Source organism: Aulonocara stuartgranti (assembly GCF_965226115.1).
Source record: "Aulonocara stuartgranti genome assembly, chromosome: 18".
Taxonomy (NCBI): Eukaryota; Metazoa; Chordata; class Actinopteri; order Cichliformes; family Cichlidae; genus Aulonocara; species Aulonocara stuartgranti.
The window spans coordinates 7,598,911-7,618,330 of record NC_138954.1 but is presented as its reverse complement, the minus strand read 5'-3'; the positions used below and the strand labels follow the sequence as shown (position 1 = coordinate 7,618,330).

At 38.2% G+C, this 19,420-nt stretch overlaps 1 protein-coding gene across 3 annotated transcripts in view; it reads right to left on the bottom strand.

Moving 5' to 3' along the window:
• Positions 1-15,968, bottom strand: part of LOC309693364 (integrin beta-1-like) — a 31,513-nt gene extending 15,545 nt beyond the window's left edge. The window contains exons 1-4 of one of the 3 annotated variants that reach the window (XM_082512475.1): positions 15,608-15,968; positions 13,777-13,860; positions 2,897-2,963; positions 1,173-1,258 (exon numbers count right to left, since the gene is read on the bottom strand). In XM_082512475.1, the coding sequence (XP_082368601.1) occupies positions 1,173-1,258; positions 2,897-2,963 (153 nt within the window). In that variant the 5' untranslated portion in view covers positions 13,777-13,860; positions 15,608-15,968. The remainder of the gene's footprint in view (positions 1-1,172; positions 1,259-2,896; positions 2,964-13,776; positions 13,861-15,607) is intronic. The other 2 variants (XM_082512476.1, XM_082512474.1) reach the window with 2 other exon arrangements.
• Positions 15,969-19,420: the final 3,452 nt, after the last annotated feature.

The following is a 19,420-nucleotide window of genomic DNA, read 5'->3' as shown; positions in this document are numbered from 1 at the left end:
GAATGGGTAAATCTGAGAATTATAAGAATAAATATATGTACAAATATAAGAGTGTATGTTAGGGCCCTTCGATATAACGATATATATCAAATGACGATATAAACATGTCTATCGTTTCCTATTACGCTCTCGTTTGTTTCGTGATGTCGTAAAATAAACTGTTTACAGCAGTATTTTTCATCGTTTTGACGGTCACCTTAGTGGCTATATTAATTTCTTAAAGCTCTCTCTTTCTCTTATATTTAATATAACCACACTATGGGCGGACAAGTGCCTGTTTTTACGTGTTTTCGTTAGCAACAATGACGGTAAAACCATCGCGTGGCTCCGCTGTACGCTTGTTTGTTTTCCACGTAAACCTTTCACAATAAAGCTCAAGATCCTGTTGAGACTTTTCAAAACAAACTGAATCACATGAGAGAGTATGCAGAGTTTACAAATGAGAAGCAAAAAAAGAGCCGTCAGACTCAAACTTTGAGAGAAAATGGTGGCTGTTACAACTTATGTCTAAAAATGTATAGTTTCATGCATCAGTTAAAACACTCGAATCCAGGTAAAGGACGCCCAGCTGAAAAAACTAAACGCAAGTCGAGTTGCCAGAGATTCACAGAATTTACAGAAAATATTACATTTTTGTGATTTATATCGTTGTCAGGACGATAAATGTCTTATATCGGGATATGAGATTTTTGTCATATCGCACAGCCCTACTAAACATCTAATTAAGCAGCTTCATCCTGACCAAGTTTCCAGTGAAGAAGCAGCAGCAGGAGCAGCACTGCTGTTTACAATTAATGGACCAACTGTGGTTTACTTGCCATTGGGTGAAAAACAAAAAGTCTCTAATCGCTTAACTCCTGAGTACTTATACTGCTTACAGGATGAGTACAGATTACATGCACGCATTCATATAAACAAAGGTGAAAGTTAATTTAATTAAATGGATTTTATTGCATTTTGTCACTTGAACTATTTCATTTGTTTTGAATTGCAGAATGACTCCAGTCTTGTACTCCTATTTAATAATGGTGACAATGACAGATATTACAGTTTTCATCATTTTTTGTGCAGCTCAAGGAAACTGAAACTTTCCTCACTGATAAAGAGCTCTCTGATATTTTTTCACTCATGTGATAAAACAGCTTTGACACAGCTTTGCTGATCCAACTCACTTCATCTGTGCACCATCCACAGATCTCAGAGACCTGGATGCATTCCCCACATGACTGCGCGTTTGCCTTGATGCATATGCTTCCATCTGAAAGAGATGACACAAGTTCCTTTTAGCCAAGATGATACAATCTTTTCCATTAGCTCACTAACTCAAAGCAGCTTTTGGCTGGAAAGCACCCCCCCTCCCTCCTCCTCCCTTCCCCCCTCCCAGACCAGAAAACTGAGTCATGCTGGGAAAAGCTCCAGACAACTCACCAAGTAATGACCTAACTCCATAAAACAAAAAACTCCAACTGTTGGCCAAAAGGACTAACAGTCATAAAACCATGAATGAAGATTTGAAAGGGGAAAAAGCATGAGAACAAGCCAGTGTGAAAACTTTTCTATCACTATCATTCATAATGTGTGTCAAGAGCAAAAGAAAAGAAAGAAAAAGAAAGTGTAACAATAAATCATTTCTACTTCAGGAACTATTTGGTGGTTCTTGGGTGGTCTGTGTACTTTACTGACCTCTGTAAGACTTCTTACAGGGCAGTTTTCATGGAAAAAAGAAGTACATACTCATAGGCTAGTACTTCTGTGTTTGAAGCTAATTGTTTAAGAAAGGACCACTATTTTTTAAAACCCAGTCAGATGTCAGATCAAGAATAGCAGAAACAAAGGAAGAGTCAAAAATAAAAATCAGATATAGATCAATGAGGCAGTGATCAAGTGGAAAGAGATTCTGTGCCAGTGGGAGTGGTTTTGCAGTAGTTAAACTCTACACACCTAATACAGAGATGCTCCATGAGGAGGACAGGAAGTCAGTCATAATACAGAAGACTGTTATGAAAAAAGACCACATGCACACTTAACACCTTCCTTATGTGCACACTACCAAGCCAGGAAATTTGCCTTCTACCAAATATGTATATTTTGATACTCAGTTACTTAACTGAGCAACTGGAATAAATCATCAACAGCACACCGTGAGGAAGGCTAAACCAATGCATACGTCCCAGCAGGGGTGACTTTTGTGGCTTCCAAAAAATACCATATCCTACGGAAATCTATTAAGTCAAAAACATTAAATCCATTTTGCGTATTTTATGTCATTCTAAATGTCAGAAACAAAGACTATTCAGGGTCTTAGCTAAGTGGTGTGCATGCCAGGTCAGATTCGCCTCCTACTCGTCACCTTTAGGTTCAAATCACCAAAACATTGGACATCAGAAACTGATGGGTGACATCTCTGTGGCTAGGCCCATCTTTTATATTGTCAATGCATGTGACGATAACGTCTCTGAAGAGGAGTCTGCAATCAGTGCCTCATGTTCACACTTTGTAGTTATGAAATTTATGTCACGCAGGCCTAAGCAAACCCCTCACATACTCGTGGAAAATATAACAGGCTTCACTCTGCTTGTTATATTGCGTGAGTGCTTGTGTTTTTTAAAAGATTGCAAAAGCCTACATGTGGCCTTGTATCTCGGTTTTGCTGCATGTAAAAACATTTTTTTTAAAAAGGCTGTTGCTACATCAGCAGACTTTGACCCGTTTAGTTCCCTGAAACAGGTTCCTGAGAGAAACAGTTCCACATTCTTAGGATGAAAAAATAAATATTAGTAAATTAGTGCTCTTGTGGCTGTACTGCAAAGGGATGAAAATACCTTGTGCAGTAGGTTAGATTATAATTAATAGTTAAGATAAGAAAAGGAGCAAAACGGGAACTTTAACTTCCTACCTTGCTGTGCCAAGCTGCCACTGAGGGCTGCTGATAATGCTGCTATTAAAAGTAAGCTCAGGTCCATCTGCAAAATAAAACAGAGAAAACAAAACAGGTCACTGATAGATGACATTAAAACATCTACATTGGACACATTTTTACAACAGCTGCACATGCTGAAATGGCTTTACAAACATACTAAATTCTAAGAGAGCAAAGAGAAAGAGGAAGGTGCTGGCATGTGCTGTTGTGGTTGTGGAGGTTGAATGTGGCACAGAAAAAAAACTTTAAAGACATTCAAACTCAGTGAGATCTGAAACTTGTGTGGCCTAAAATACAGGAAGATGGGTTTCTTTTTAAAAACATACCAGGTTTCAGATTTAATTTCATCACAGCTGTACATACTTATAGTTATTGAATATTCACAACATACTTCATACCGTGTACATTATAACATACCATAATAGACCCATTTCTGTAATATACTTACATATCTATATTATTGCTAATATATATTGTAATATATCTATATCACTAAAGCACTTGTGGATGGATGCAAACTGCATTTCATTGCCCTGTACCTGTGCATGTGCAATGACAATAAAGTTGAATTCTATTCTATTCTATACATTAGCTTCTATGGCACTACAGCATTGCACTTAGTTAAACCTAAATTAGCTAATTTAAGTTGACACTTTATTGTTTAATAAAATGTCATTTTTAGTTCAGCTTTATTAGTTTGAAAAATTTGGAGTAAATATTACAACACAAACTTGCAAACTCACGGACATCTGGGGGTCAAATGTCTAAAACACTTGCCAAAGAATTAACAGGCTTTAAGTCTTGATCATGACAGTCTTTTAATGTCTATCCCATCATATGTTGTTGAGCTTCTGTCTTTACCATGAGATGAAAGCAGCAGCAGGGAGGAGCCATTCCCATTTTGAAAATCCTAAATAAGGAAAGCTGATTCACCCACACTCAGCTGGCCTCAGCTGCCAGCTCATCATCACTTCCATGGATCAACTTCCTGACTGTATCAGGCGGACTGTGTTTGGATGCTTTTAGGCCAACTCAGGCTTACTAATGAAATTCGACAAAAGTAGGAAGATAGAACAAGACTGAAGTGTTCTCTTAGGCTTTACTGTCCAAGTATCTCATAATGACTTAAACAGAAAACATGTAATGACTCTAGCAGGCATGACGAAATTTCAAGCTGCCCATACCAGAGAATGTAAACTAGGAAGGAATAACTTGTGGTTGATTAAACAGATGCCTTTCTACCACACTGTGTACTAACCACACAGCAAAAGTGGGGGGGGGGGAAAAAAGCAGAACTGAGATGATCAAGATTTTCTTTAAGTTTAGTACCTCATACTCATACTGTGAACCCAGGCATCAGATTAGCAAACTATATTAGCTAGTGTGAAATATGTAACTCGTCCCAATTTAAATTAAACAACTGTATATACACAAGATATAGAAACTATAAGACACTAAATAAACATTAGTATTCATTGAGAAGTATTTAAAAAGAAAAAAAAAAAGCTTGTAGTTAACATCATGAGATCAAGAAAAGGTGTGAATGTGCATTTATAAAGATGAACAAAGAAACATGATGTGCAGAGAATCCTACTGCACTCTAACTAGTCTCCTTAACAATTTAGTGACAGATTTTAAGAATTCAACCCCTGGAGTAAAATCAAACTGTTGAGCGCAACTTAGTTTTATTTCTTCTTGTCTGTTTATTAGTTTTGTCATTTTGGTTTAAAATAAATAAAATGTATATCAGAAAACTCCACCCATACCAGAAAAAAAAAAAAAAAAGAGTTAAGGGTGTCCACATGCATGTACATTCCCATATTTGGTGAGGCTGTTTCATACCGCCTCCTGAATCTGTGCCGTTATCAAATCTCCAGCGACACACTTCTTGACTGTCTGCCCAATCCTCAAACTCACAAACCAATTTTCAGTGTTTTACTCACAGTAAGATAACACTAAGGAAATAGTCTGTTTAAAGGAAATCCAATCGTTGTGACTCAAAATAGTCTGTTTGGATAGTGTTAGGATAATAGGCAAGGGACCAAAGTCTATTCATGTGACCCAAGAAAAAGAAAGGTAATTTAACACTTATGTAAGACAAGTTTTGATATGAAAGGTGCATGTATGTATGTTTGCTGTTGTGCAGTGGGTCAGAGAGCACGGGAAACCACAAAATAACCACTTCCTATTATATCGGAAATACTGACCGACTTAAAGCAAGTTTCTCAGTTAAAAATAAGAACATGTATTTCCTACGGCATTAATCAAGCATTTCTGATTCTGATTTCTGTAAAAAACAAACAAACCAAAAACAAAATATGACATTAGCAGAAAAAGTGCACTGCAGTGTGACTTTTTTTTTTTTTTTAATCTTTGCAGTCACGAACAACAGATTATAGCTCACTCTTTCAGTTGATCAGTAAACAATCTCTCTTCAGAGTTACAACCAACTAAAACTCGGACACAAACAAGACTGTGTGGCAAGACGGACAAAATGTTTCAACATGAAACACATCCAGCACGATGTGAAGACTTTGAGCTCCACCCCGACATTTCTGAAGGCCAACTCTGTCTGTCGACTACAAATTACAGAGAGATGACAGATTTGAAGGCACTCAATGCCTCCTTTTGTCAAAGGCATTGGTATTTGTGTTGCTAATCTTTGGGCATGACATGGCTTACACATCTCTCCTGAAGGAAATATTCTGAACTCGCGACTCATTTGGTCTTTCCTTAAATATACATTTATGTCTTAGTTGTCTACATTAAATTTAAGAGAAAGAGCAAGCAGCAGAGAGCTACAGCCAACACCCAACTGCTGAGCGACAGGTTCACCTACAAAAAGGAACAAAAGTTTCCTTCCACCTAGATCACTAGGAGACTTAAAGATCCTTTGAGCTAATGACAACAGTGTAGGATACATTACCTAATTTAACATAGCCTTTGCATTTATTAACAAGCTACTGGGTTTAAATATCCAGACAGACAACTTACTGCTTAGTTTGAATTATTTAGAAACACTTACTTAACAGTTTTATTTGAACCAGTGTCTGACTGTTGAATGGGAAAGGCTCTTACTTGTTCAATAGTATTGATAGAACATTAACATGTGCAGCTGATAAGAACTGATAGCTTCAAGCTAAACAGTGTGAAGGCTTAATTTGTAACAGACTGTGTGGCTAAGCAGCTTCTCACAACTGTAAAACATGATAGAACGCCAACTGGCATAGGAGCATGTCCTACATACAAGGTTGAACACCGATCACTATGACAATATTTGGGACTTCAAAGGATTTATGTTAGTGGTAACCTCAAAAAACATCTCATCTGCTACAGAAGATCCAGTTAAGGTGTAACATGCTTTAAACTACATGATGATTATGGAAAAAAGCTGCAGATGAGTCTATCAAAAGATAAATGAGGGACCTTTCATATGCTATAACTTCTTTTGATCAGCCACTCCATCGCACATGGTGATATGGTCCTTAAAGTTTACCCAAATGCACTTTTTGAAGTTTTCGCTGGTAATTTAACCCAAAACAGCTTAAACCTTCAGGGTTCCAATGCTGGCTTCTGCTACTCTACATCACTGACATTCAACTGGTTTTACTACTGAAACTAAAATATATTCTAAGACAGTGATGCTCAGTGATTGTTTATAGAAAAACAAGATGGCTTGGCTTTAGACTGTGACATTTGAGGTGGGTGTACAACTGATGTCATTGCTGGTTTTAACTTTACTGAATTTAACAATGTTCATTTTGTAAATTATGGTCCACATTAGAGTCAGAAATGAGGATGAAGCTGGATCAAAATCAACCAATTTCTTTATGTAGGAAAAACATTCAGTGAAAGGATATGTTTTGAGGTGGGTCTATATTGTGATTAGGAAGTTGCTCTCTCTTTGTTTCTCATTTATATCTATCCCATGGCTCGCCCTGATTAAAAAAACAAAACCACACACACACACACACACACACACACACACACACACGACCTCATTTAACCAATGAAAGCACAGTGTGGCAACTGTAATTGTGTCAAATTACAGTGGCTACACCCATATATATACATATATACACACACACATATATAGCTGCAATTACACTCATCATCAGGGAATCTCCAGCATATTTCCCCCATTTACTTATCAGATTTTCTGTATGATCTTAGAAAAAGTGGTAAAAGTGGTTTATTCAGTATTCATATCACTCTTGCACAATAACGTTCAGTGTATTAGCAGAAAGTTCTGAATTCACATTGTGACTACACAGATTAGTCTGTACCATATGTGAGTTGAAGGAGTTGGTCCTCTACATGCCATGCTGCTTCCTTGCCGCACACTGTTGGTAAGTAATGATTAAAAATGTCATAATTAATTTTAAAAAATTAATAAACCTGCCAACAAATACAAGTGATAACACAACTGTGACAGTTATGTTCCCATTTAAAACCTGCTCTGAATCACCACACGGGAAGACGGGACAGACCTGCGAGCCTAATGTTTACAAGAACATGCGTAAACTGTGGCTAACTATGACTTTGTATGGTCACGCTGATGGAGACAGTACAAGTTCTCCATTGGTGCTGCATTGTAGTGTCACACTTTTTCATAACAATTCAGCTCCTGCTGATAATAACCAGCACAGCTCTTACCAGTACAACTGCAGTAACTGGGATGTTCATCTGAACAATAGACTGGACTGGACTCATAACTCAGACGCCCTCTACAGGAAAGGGCAGAGCAGGCTGTACCTGCTGCGGAGACTCAGGTCGTTTGGAGTGGAGGGCCCACTCCTGAAGACCTTCTATGACTCTGTTGTGGCTTCTGCTATCTTTTATGGTGTGGTCTGCTGGGGCGGCAGCATCTCTGCTGGGGACAGGAAGAGACTGAACAGGGTGATCCGAAGGGCCAGCTCTGTTCTAGGATGCCCTCTGGACCCAGTGGAGGTGGTGAGTGACAGGAGAACGGCGGCTAAGCTGTCATCCCTGATGGACAACATCTCCCACCCCATGCAGCAGACTGTGACAGCACTGAGCAGCTCCTTCAGTGGGAGACTGCGGCACCCACGGTGTGGGACGGAGAGATTTCGCAGGTCTTTCCTCCCCACTGCTGTCAGACTCCATAATAAAGACTTTAACTGATCAAGCACACACATCCATACATATGCAATAATACTAAGTGCAATAATCCTTTCTGTCATCGTTGTATTTTTACTCAGTTGTATATAGTATTTGTATTCTATTTTTATCTTATTGTATATTTATTTTATTTTATTCTACTGTATATAGTATTTTATTTTATTCTATTCTGTACAGTTGTGTACTGTATTTATTCTTATTGTATTCTAATTTTTGCCTCATAACTTTTGCACTGTCCACTTCCTGCTGTGACAAAACAAATTTCCCACGTGTGGGACTAATAAAGGTTATCTTATCTTATCTTATATGGTCAGGCATTTCTTAAATAAGTGCTCACATCCAAATGCTACCTTTCAATATCAATAGCCTTACACTGAATTTCAAAGTCCACTTTTACTAGAAAATGTCACCATGAATCAATATCAAGAGATTCAGCTTTGGCAGCCATTCCTCTGAAACACAGAGGCTATTATTTATTTACTGACAGGAAATTAAAAGGGAACCATTGTACAAACACAGTTTTCTTAACATAAGTGGGTTATAGGAGAACTACCTACAACCGATCGTAAAAAGTTGATTGTGTTCATCTGGGCGTAGCATTTTCAGGAAAAACGTTTCATCACTCTTCTTCTGAAGACTTCTTCAGATCACCTGGATGAGTCACTTGGACTGAAAACGCTACGGCCGGATGAACAGACTCAACTTTTTCAGATTTCCTCACCTGGATGACTGAGCATGCATCAAGATACCTACAACTTCCATAACTGTCTAAAATTTTACAATGCCACGAGGCCCAGTAGTCAGCACCGTCCGTCTTCCTCTGACAGGAAGCTTTAAACAAACAAGGTTTAAAGTAAAACAGACGACATCCTGCTAACCAGCACGGGCCTACAGTCTGATGAAGAAACTGGTGTGTCGCATGTAGCACTTGAACAATGCAATGTGTAACCACATTCAAAAATATCTCATGTTGTTGGCAACATGAGCCACACTTGCTAAACCAATCTGACACTGTCTGTGCAAAGTTAAGTATAATGCAAAGTGCCAGAGATTTCAGCAATATTTATAGAGCAATTTGATCAACGAAAAGTCTTAGCACACTTGGACCACATTTAATTAAGGCAAAAAGTCCGTGTTGTGTGACTTAACAGAAGTTTGTTAATTTTCTCTCATTTTTAGGTACTTTATAACAAAAATACTTTAAGGTACTGTAAATACACTCCACTTACAACAACCTGTTCAAAAACCACAGTGCTAGAGACTTTCCTTTGGTGTAAGACCAAAAACCTTTGTTCTGATTCTTTTTACATTTATTTATTTATTTATTTATTTATTTATTTTCTGTCTTATTTAAACAACCAATAAATCATTCATCAGGACCAATTCCAGTTCGGGCCCAAAAGGAACTACTCTGGTCCCAGAATCTGGAAATAAATATAGATTTTTTTAAACTTGAGGTATTTTGTATAATTACCAGCAAGTAGGGTTGTGCACCATGTTACAATTTTCCAACTGTTAGTTCAACAACTGGCAGAAGTAAACATATTCGTCCAATCCTCCAAACGTACCGGCAAAACATAACACGCTAACAGAAGTTGTGTCATTTTCCATGGATTACTTTGGATAGCCATAAAAAAAAGAAAAGAAAAGAAATGAAAAAAGTTTTTTCCAACAACTGCTGAGAAAAGTTGACTGAAACTCAGTCCTCCACAGCACCTTTTACTACGATTTGCTGCCTGCTGCCTGCCATCAGCCCCGAGGCGTTTTGATTCAATTTGCAATCAGAAGGATGCCTTAGGGACCAGACCCCACGCTCTGTGATGAAAATTCACTGAGAATTATTTTTGTCCTGCAGAAAATCGACTCCTCTCTTATTTTGACTTACATTAGACACTATCATCCCAGTAACTGCTTTTCTGAAAGGAAAACAGAACATCATATATTGATTGATAATTTAAGATTCGCAGGGAGAACAGGACTGTAGCGGTTAGCAACACAAAGAAGGGTTCGATTTCTGTCTCCATAGTCTCGCTTTCACTCAAAGTACTAAGACTTGTCAGGTTAACTGGTGATTCCACATTTGCTGTAAGTTTAAATGTGAATGTCACTAATTGTCCATCTCTTTGCATTAGTGTGGAATAAACTACCTGCCCAGAATGTACCCTACCTCTCACTCTATGATAGCTAGGACAGGCTCAAAGGCCCCCTCCAAGCAAAATGGTTCAAATCTAAGACAGCAAGCTGTTAGGGGGAATAAAATGCCTAACTGAACGCAAACAAACCCCAAGTTTGGGGCAATACAATTACATCTGATATCTCTGACTTAAAACAATGCTGGGATTTTCTCAGGCAGGGTAAGTATGAGAAACACAAGAAGTAAACAAGGAAGTTTTGACTCAGACTCTGCAGATGTGTGTCATCATGTGTTACACAAAGTCTGAGGAGAGAGACCACCTCTTTTAAAATGGGATTTAAAGTTGATGCCCGACAACTCCTCTAGGAAAAAAAGGTCCCATAAATTGTTAGGCTGATATGTGGAAATGAAAGAGTTGCTCTGATTTAAAGTAAAACACGTCAACCAAGTGAAGCCTAAAAACCTGCTGTCCTGACTCCTCTGTGACTTGCCTGTCAATACAAATATGAACAGTTAAGCCCGGTGTGGTGAAAAGGAAGCACATCTGTTAGTATTTAGTATTTCATAATATATATGTCTGTTTAAATTGTGGATGACCGCAGTCCAAAACAATAATGACTGGCTGTGTTTATGGTGTTTTAAAGCTAAATCGTGTTTCTGTACAAAGTGTTATGTGATAAACACGAAAAATAGAAGCATGACATGATCTAAAAGCCTACGTCTACTTTGCACCCCCCCCCCATGTCAATCTCAAATGTATTCAGAACACCCGCAAAAAGCTTCCTGCCAAATAGGTTCTGCTGACGTGCAGCTTCCTCGACTTCCTCAGGCTGAAAATAAAAAATAAATAAATAAATAAAAGAACAAAAGAAAACAAATGGTTGTCTAGACAACACTCTACCCACACGGGCTGAATAATCTTTGCACTTTTTTAGCCCATGACTTAAACAAAAAAGTCATACATATAAATGAAATTATTGAAAAGAATAAGCACCAATTCTGAACAAAAACATATCACTTTATGCCAACTATTTGCATTTGTGCATGCCAATATTTAACGTGGAAAATGTTTCGTGACTCTTGCTCGTTTCTCATTGGTTTCTGGTTTCATGTGAGCTGAGGTTAGCCACTTGGTTTCTTGTTGGCTTACATCATTTTAAATGTGCATCACACTATTAGACACTGAATATTGTGAACTTGTTGCTGTGACAATTTCTGATACTAATCTACTTTATTAAATTTATTTTTGCTCTTCATCTTTGTCCCTTTTACTGTTATTCTCTCTGAAGTCTGATCTTATGCAGTGTAGATATCTGTGGTCAGATGCACAGTATCCCTGCACAGTAAGACCTGTAACACTTTCATTTTTCCCATCGTCATCAGACAATATTATAATCATTTCTTTTCCGATGCACAAACAATCCCCAATATCATATGTTACATTTAATAAATGGGCTCCTACCTGAAACCAGGGCTTTTACTAATGATTATTTAATTAATCTTTCAGTTATTTTCTCAATTAAATGTTATCAAACATCTAATTTTTCACACGAAGTTTCTAAATCCAAACATGGAAACAAACATCTATAAATTGCTTCTTTTGTACAACCACTGGTAAAAAAACATTTAGTGTTTCTATAAATTAAGCAGAAAATCATCACAAAGGCTTTTCAGGATAGAGGTGGTGTTTATGTATGCAGCTATCCATGTGCACCTGAAAGGAGACGCAATTGTGTGTTCTTAAATTAAATGTGGACAAACTTCAATAGCACCATATTTGACTGCAACTGTGAGCTCAGCATGGCAGCACCAGCTTTCAAAAATCTAACCTAGTTTGATTTCTCTAGCTCAAGCTGTTGCTTTAAACACCATCTTTAAAAGTTCCACATTGACATGGTTTCCCGCCTTGTTTCAATGTACATTTATTCATTATGTAATGGATATCATGTAATGCCACAATGTGGGCCTTAAAAAACTGACAGCTACTGTAGCAAGCGCACTGGTGAAAGCGTGACTCTTCCAAATCTTCTCTGAGAAATATGCAAAAGTGAAAGATGGTTTACAACACAAGTCCCCATTGTTCTTACAGAGTGGGTCATCTGGGAGTTCAGAGACCGAGTCGAGCACCCTTCCCCCACAACCAAGCTCTGTTTGCCACCCGGTCCACATCTGCTGCTGAAAGTCACAGTCTACTCTTGGTTCATTAGGCCCCCAAACAACTCAGCGTGACTTTTCATCAATTTCCTTAATCAAACCACACCCAGCCTCATCCAATAGGCCGTTGAAGGATCAGGATGGGCACGTCCATTGTCAGAGCACAGTTGAAGGAAATGACCCGCTTGCAATTTCAGTGATTCCCTTGTAGCACTTCCAAAAACCATGTTCTACTTTCTAGCTGTTTTTCCTTTCGTTGCGTGTGCATAATTTGTGTACTTTTTTCCTGTTACAGAATCAGAAACCATCATCTGGCAACCAGCTGACTAGAAAAAACAGTTGAAGGGAAGTTACTCTTTCCACCAACAAGTGTTCAGCTGATGCCTTAATTGTCAAGAATGCAGATCTTTATTTTATATTGACCTCTTTATCAACAAAGTCAAAGTATTCGTTTTACCTAAACTATCTGTTGCAAAAAAAAAGAAGAAGAAAAAAAAGTTTAAGGTGAGATTTGATTATTCTGACGAGCCTAAGCCTGTGAGCTCTTGCTTTTAAAATCTAAAAAAAAAAAAAAAAAAAAATGTGAGTAAATCCAACATACCCAGTGTGTTAGATATCCAGCAGTCATGAAATCTTACTCTGACACAGATAAATCTATTGTTTTAGCTGAAAAATGTTTGTAGAGTTTGTTTGAAGTTTTTTCAGGTATGAAAAAGATCCCCATCTCTCAACATTCCTCAGAGGGATGAGATAATGCATTCGATATTTAACAAACTCCAAATTTATGTTGTGGGAAACTATGTAAATGTCTCTTTCTGTTTACAGAGTTTACTCAGTCTGATCCCAAGTGAGAACATTTTAGCTGCTCAGTTATCTTTTACATGCCAGAACAGTTTTCCCTAAATAAAAACTGCATTAAGAATTTACTACGGCTGGATTTCATTAAACACTGTATAAATTAGTTAACTGACGTACTTCCAAAGGCTTTGAAATTTGAAATTGCTCATGCTAAATGTTTTGTAATGTAATTTTGTCATTGTTTCTATCAATTACAGCAGGCCAGCAGTCTTTACATTTTTGTGGATGGGGGGGCTTTTCACCAAAAGAGAGGTTATTCTGGGAAATTTCTTTTACTCTGACTTATAACAGATTTTAATAAGACCTGTTGTAACCAAAGAAAACCCTGATGATTCACAGGGTTGTGTCTTCACATGTCTTGTTTTTCCCAGCCGAAAGTTAATGAGGCAAACATTTTCGCTTTAAAGTGAGAAACCAAGCAGCGAGTCCTTGTAGTTTAAGAGGCTGCAAATGGATTCATTTTGACCATAAAAGGATTACCCACCTGGTGATGTGCAGTTACATTTCTAGGGAGCTACAAGTCAAGTTACAGCATATGGTTACAGAAGGGTCTGTGGTAACACTATACCTATGAGCATTGAGTTAACGCAGAAGTACAAATCCACTGTAAAAATGGCCTCGGGTCCATCTACCAACCTTCGTGCGTTTCTTTCTGCATAAGATAAGATAAGATAACCTTTATTAGTCCCACACGTGGGAAATTTGTTTTGTCACAGCAGGAAGTGGACAGTGCAAAAGTTATGAGGCAAAAATTAGAATACAATAAGAATAAATACAGTACACAACTGTACAGAATAGAATAAAATAAAATACTATATACAGTAGAATAAAATAAAATAAATATACAATAAGATAAAAATAGAATACAAATACAAATACTATATACAACTGAGTAAAAATACAACGATGAAGTGTTATGAAACTTTTCTCCTCTTAGATGTGAGAACTACCACATTTTACCACTGAATCAAGCCTCATAATATCTATGAAAGGATCATGATTATATCTCCTCAAACAAACACTCCCAGTTGCTTTGTCTTGCCGTCACTGGAGGTCCTGTAATCTGTGACTCACATCTGACCAGTCAGAAGCAGGCTAAGGCACTGAGTAAGGTTAAATGACCCTCCAAAACTCCCCCGGATACTTGCAGGGCCTTGCCTAAACAGCACAACAATGTAACTAAGGAAGTGACTCACTGGTGCACATTTGGCTACAGTCTGCAGGCATGTCTGGAATTAATATGCCTGGTGAACATTATCTGTGCTCTACTGCTGTACAAGATCAAATACATAGGTGTTTGTCACACCTCCATATGACACCGTTACCATGTCATTATAATGCTGTCTACAAGCCAAGACTGGTCAGTAATTAACACGAGTCACTTTATTAAAGCAACAACTAGATGGCCACCAACTACTACTTCAACCAACTCAGCTTGCTCAGGGAAGACAAAACACAGCCCGAGGCTGCTATTCCTTTACAGGAAGATGCAAGCAAGACCAATCTTGTCCAACTGGAGTGCTGGCGTCAACATAGCTGAATCACAGCTGTGGCCAAGGCTGAACAAGAGGTTCTTAAGAATCTGGTTAACCAAGCTGACCTAGATTTAAGTCATCCTGGATCTTACTATATCCTCAACCACAGTTTACAGTCCATAATGCAGTCTAACCAAACCATAGTCCAGCTGTGGTCTCTTCAAGATATTCTTTACAAGTCTCCCAGGGTGGTGTGGGTCTACAAAAGGGAAGTTCTATTCTCAGGACAGCAGACTAAACTTAAAGGCTGTTTAGGACACAGTGGGGGTGGCTTTAAACTTTGAGCCAAATGACCACATTGTTTATTCAAACCAGGCAGTTTCTGATTGATAACTTGGGAATTAAAAGCAATTATTTTACAAATCTGATGACTTCACAACACCACAATAACTACTACAACTTTGTATAACAAGAAGCCAAGTAAAAAACTGGAAAACAATTTAAGCCTCTGCTAAATATCTGATTTGATTCAACAAGATTAAGCTTTGTTAGCAGCTCCCTTTGAGGGACAAATCCCACTGTCCACTCACAGTTTAGCCTCCCACACTGCCCTCTTCAGTAGTACAAAGCGGCTACTTTTTGGCCTACTTTCAGCACAAAGCTCAATTTGAGATTTTATCGAGGAGCCTGCTTGAGGTGTAGCTTTAAACAAGCCAACATTTCACATGCTACAGAGCTGAACAAACAAAGAAACCAACACTGAACTAAAAACTAAACCGCTAGCTAGAGTTGCCGTTAATCCACACCCAAACTTTTTTTTAGCCTCAAGACACACATTCTTTGCTTCTCCCCCATCGTCATTGTGATTTCAGCCATGGCAGGCCGGTAAATGTCACAAATGTCGGTTAAAATAAAACCACTCACCTTAAGCCGATACCTTTGTGACGTCTGTGTAGATTTACAGTAACATTTGCTTCCAAAAAGTGTCCTCGTCAAACGGAATATAACCGGTAACTGAAGCGAAGACTAGCTAGAACTGTTCTGAGGGTCCGCTTTGTTTTAGCTAATTAAGCCGCACCGCTCGGACGTAACGTTAGCGATTAAAAACGGGCGGAGTTAACGTTTATTCATGTGAGCCTTCTCAATAATAGATAAGGCTCTTTGAGATCCCGCTCAACCAACACGTTACCGTCGTGAATTTGGTGCTGCTGGGTGTTTTTTCTATGCCCCTACTTCATAAACCTCTTCTTATTTAGCTCCGCCTACACAGGAACAACTGCGGCACGCAGAGGGGAAACGAACAACCACACAGGAGAGAGCAGTGAACCCTTTTTCACCCTCGATGCGGTGAAAAGTCACACGCACAATCTCGCAGGCTGTAGCCTTTGAAGTAAACACTCATACACACACATATGCACAGTGTAAAAGTAATTTACACTCAAATAATTATATTCAAAGGCAAATATCGTTCTTAATTTTCACACAAGATACATTTTTTTAGATTTTTGTTTGTTTGTTTTTCGCTTTTGATATGCCGATACCAGGGGCGTTTCGAGGAATTTTTCAATGGGGTGGCATTGGGTGGACTATGAACAAAGCAGAGAAGCCCCACAGCAAATCTGAATATTTGAAAAAGAAATTAATACGTATGTAAAAAAAAAATTATGTATAGAACATTGTGTGCAATATTTAGGCATGAATGAAAAGTGACACAATGCAATAGTTTAAACACTGTTTTGTAATGATAGTGTATTCATTCAACAGAATTATATACACAGTATTTTTAAAATAATTGCTTTATAACTTCTATTTCAGGCTACTTAGTAGTTCTGCACTATACTGTAAAGGTAAATACTCAGTTATAGCGTTATTTTACAAAAAAGATTTAAAGAGCAAACACAGAATTTTATAGGCTCATGCAATATTTTTTATTTGAAATGTAATCTAAACAAATCACAAGTCCTTGTATTAAGATACCTTCCACCAAACTATCTCAACTAGGAAGTTCATCTGCAGAGGGTTTTTGTTTGTTTGTTTTTAGCTCTGCTGCGCTTAGTTTCCCAGATTCTTCACTTCCTCTGTGAACAGTATGAAGATTAAGTCATTTGTCACCTAGACCTATTTCCTGTAAAAAAAAAAAAAAAAATTAAAAAAAAAGATTTAAAAAAAGAATGCTAACAGCTACTGTGCTTTAGTAGTCGTAGCAGTTCAACTTTTCAGCTTTGATGACCTCTCACTGACAGTTTTAGCAGTTACTTCTTATATTGGTCTTATATTGGTGTATAGCAGCTGATGCTGCCAGCTAGAAAACTGAGTCATGAAGTCACCAGCTTTATTAAACATCTTGTCACCACTGCACACTCATCTTGCTTCGTACCTTTGACAATCCATTCAGGAAGAGTTCACTTGGTGCTCTATTTCAGTCTCTGATTCATATGTGTGTGTGTGTGTGTGGGGGGGGATCTAACATGACCACAGACTTCTGTAATTTGTTTTTCTTCGTTTAATGGGGCACCACAGAAGAATGCAAAGAAAATTGGCGATGTTTGCATTTGCTGAACCAGTCTGGAGGATTCATAGTAACAGCATGAACACACTTACTTCATCCTTATATATATATGAGAAATGAACACCAGAAAACTACATTTTGAATCATTCATTATTTGCATTGTATGCATGACGGTTGGTTTGCATGATAAGATGATAAGGATAATGTTAAGGTCAAGTACCATCAATGTTAGATGTCTAGCATAGATTTAAAATGCACTTGCACAAATAGAGTTGAAGTATTACTGGCCAGTTAAAGCCCTTAAGACTAAAAGACACATTTTAACCATACGGCATAACCATATTCTATAATTTCGGCACTTTATTTGCATTGCATCCATAGCCACTTTAGAATTACCCATTAACCTAACATAGATGTCCTGTAGAATAACCAAGAGAAACCACACAGGCATGCAGGCTATACAGGTAAAGGGCACAGCAGGGGTTCGAACTCAGAACCTGCTTGCTGTGAGGCATCAGTGCAAACCACAGTATAGTGTTACTCCAGGAAATAAAACTGCGGATACAAAAAAAAGAGGGTGAGAAAGTGGTGAAGTGGGTCCGATTTGGGCAGGAAACCTAAGTTGAAACAAAGCCACAAACTGAAGTTCACACGAAATCAGACTTACCTGGTGTGAGAAAGATGTTGTCATTTATGCAGGTCAGAAGTTGTATGAGAATAGAAACGGCGCGATCGTGGCTCAAGAGTTGGGAGTTCACCTTGTAATTGGAAGGTTGCCGGTTTGAGCCCCGGCTTGGACAGTCTCGGTCGTTGTGTCCTTGGGCGAGACACTTCACCCGTTGCCTACTGGTGGTGGTCAGAGGGCCCGGTGGCAGCCTCGCCTCTGTCAGTGTGCCCCAGGGTGGCTGTGACTACAATGTAACTTACCATCACCAGTGTGTGAATGGGTGGATGACTGGTTGTGTAAAGCACTTTGGGGTCCTTAGGGACTAGTAAAGCACTATACAAATACAGGCCATAGAAATGCATTTAGTTTTTGCATCTGGCATATGATCGTGTCACATATAGTATTAATAGGGTCAATGCTGCCTCTTTGTGGGCAAAACACAACATAGCAAAGGGATGCTTGAAATTACTGGGAAAAAACAAACATCCATGAAATTTTTGTCTTTCTATAAACCAGTTCAGGGTTTTGGGTGGAGTAGACCAGATGCTCTTGAATACTGGTATCTAAAGCATTCTGAAAACAGATGTACAACATGATATCAATGACATTATTTTATTTATAAGCCGAGGGTTGAAAAAAAGCAAAGTACAAATATTTAGCTAAAATTCACAAAGAGCAGCAGCACAGTTGTTGTGACTTATTTCTCTATATAAATGATTATAAGTTACTATTTTTCCCACGCTGCACCACTACAACCAATCTAACGTTTCACCCACCTGCTCAATCTCAATTTACTGGTTTTTCTGTTTAGGTGTGAAGGTAACGCCATCTGTCTGCAATGAAGGCAACAATAGATATTTAATTTTTTAGAATTCACATTGTTTCCCCTTCTTTTTTTCCACAAAAGCGGACGTTCAAGCTGACTACATTAATTGGAATTCAAATTTAAGTTGAAATAAAGTTTCTATTTCCTTGTGTTAATATTTAATTATTATATTGAGATTTGCACCAAAGTTGTTGGTAGAAATGTCCTCCAAAGAGCTTTTCAGTTTTATACTTTGAGTTAGGGCTGTGCAATATGACCAAAATCTCATATCCCGATATAAGAATTCTATCATCCGATAACGATATAAATCACAAAAATGTAACATTTTCTGTAAATTCTGTGAATCTCGGGCAGCTCGACTTGTGTGAAGTGTTTCCAGCTGCGCGTCATGTAGCTGGAGTCGAGTGTTTTAACCGATGCATGAAACCATACATTTTTAGACATAAGTTGTAACAGCCGCCGTTTTCTTTGTGAGTATTTATTACACAGGGTGCTGCGGGGAACAGCCTGTTCTAACGTTTGAGTCTAAGGTCTATTTTTTAGCACCTGGCAGCTCTTTTTTGCTTCTCATCCGTAAATAATCTGCTCTTTCACGTGATTCAGTTTATTTTGAAAAGTCTCAACAGGATCTTGAGCTTTATTGTGAAAGGTTTATGTGGAACATAAACAAGCAGACACGCGATGGTGTTACTGTCATTGTTGCTAACCACAATGCATAAAAACAGGCGCTTGTCG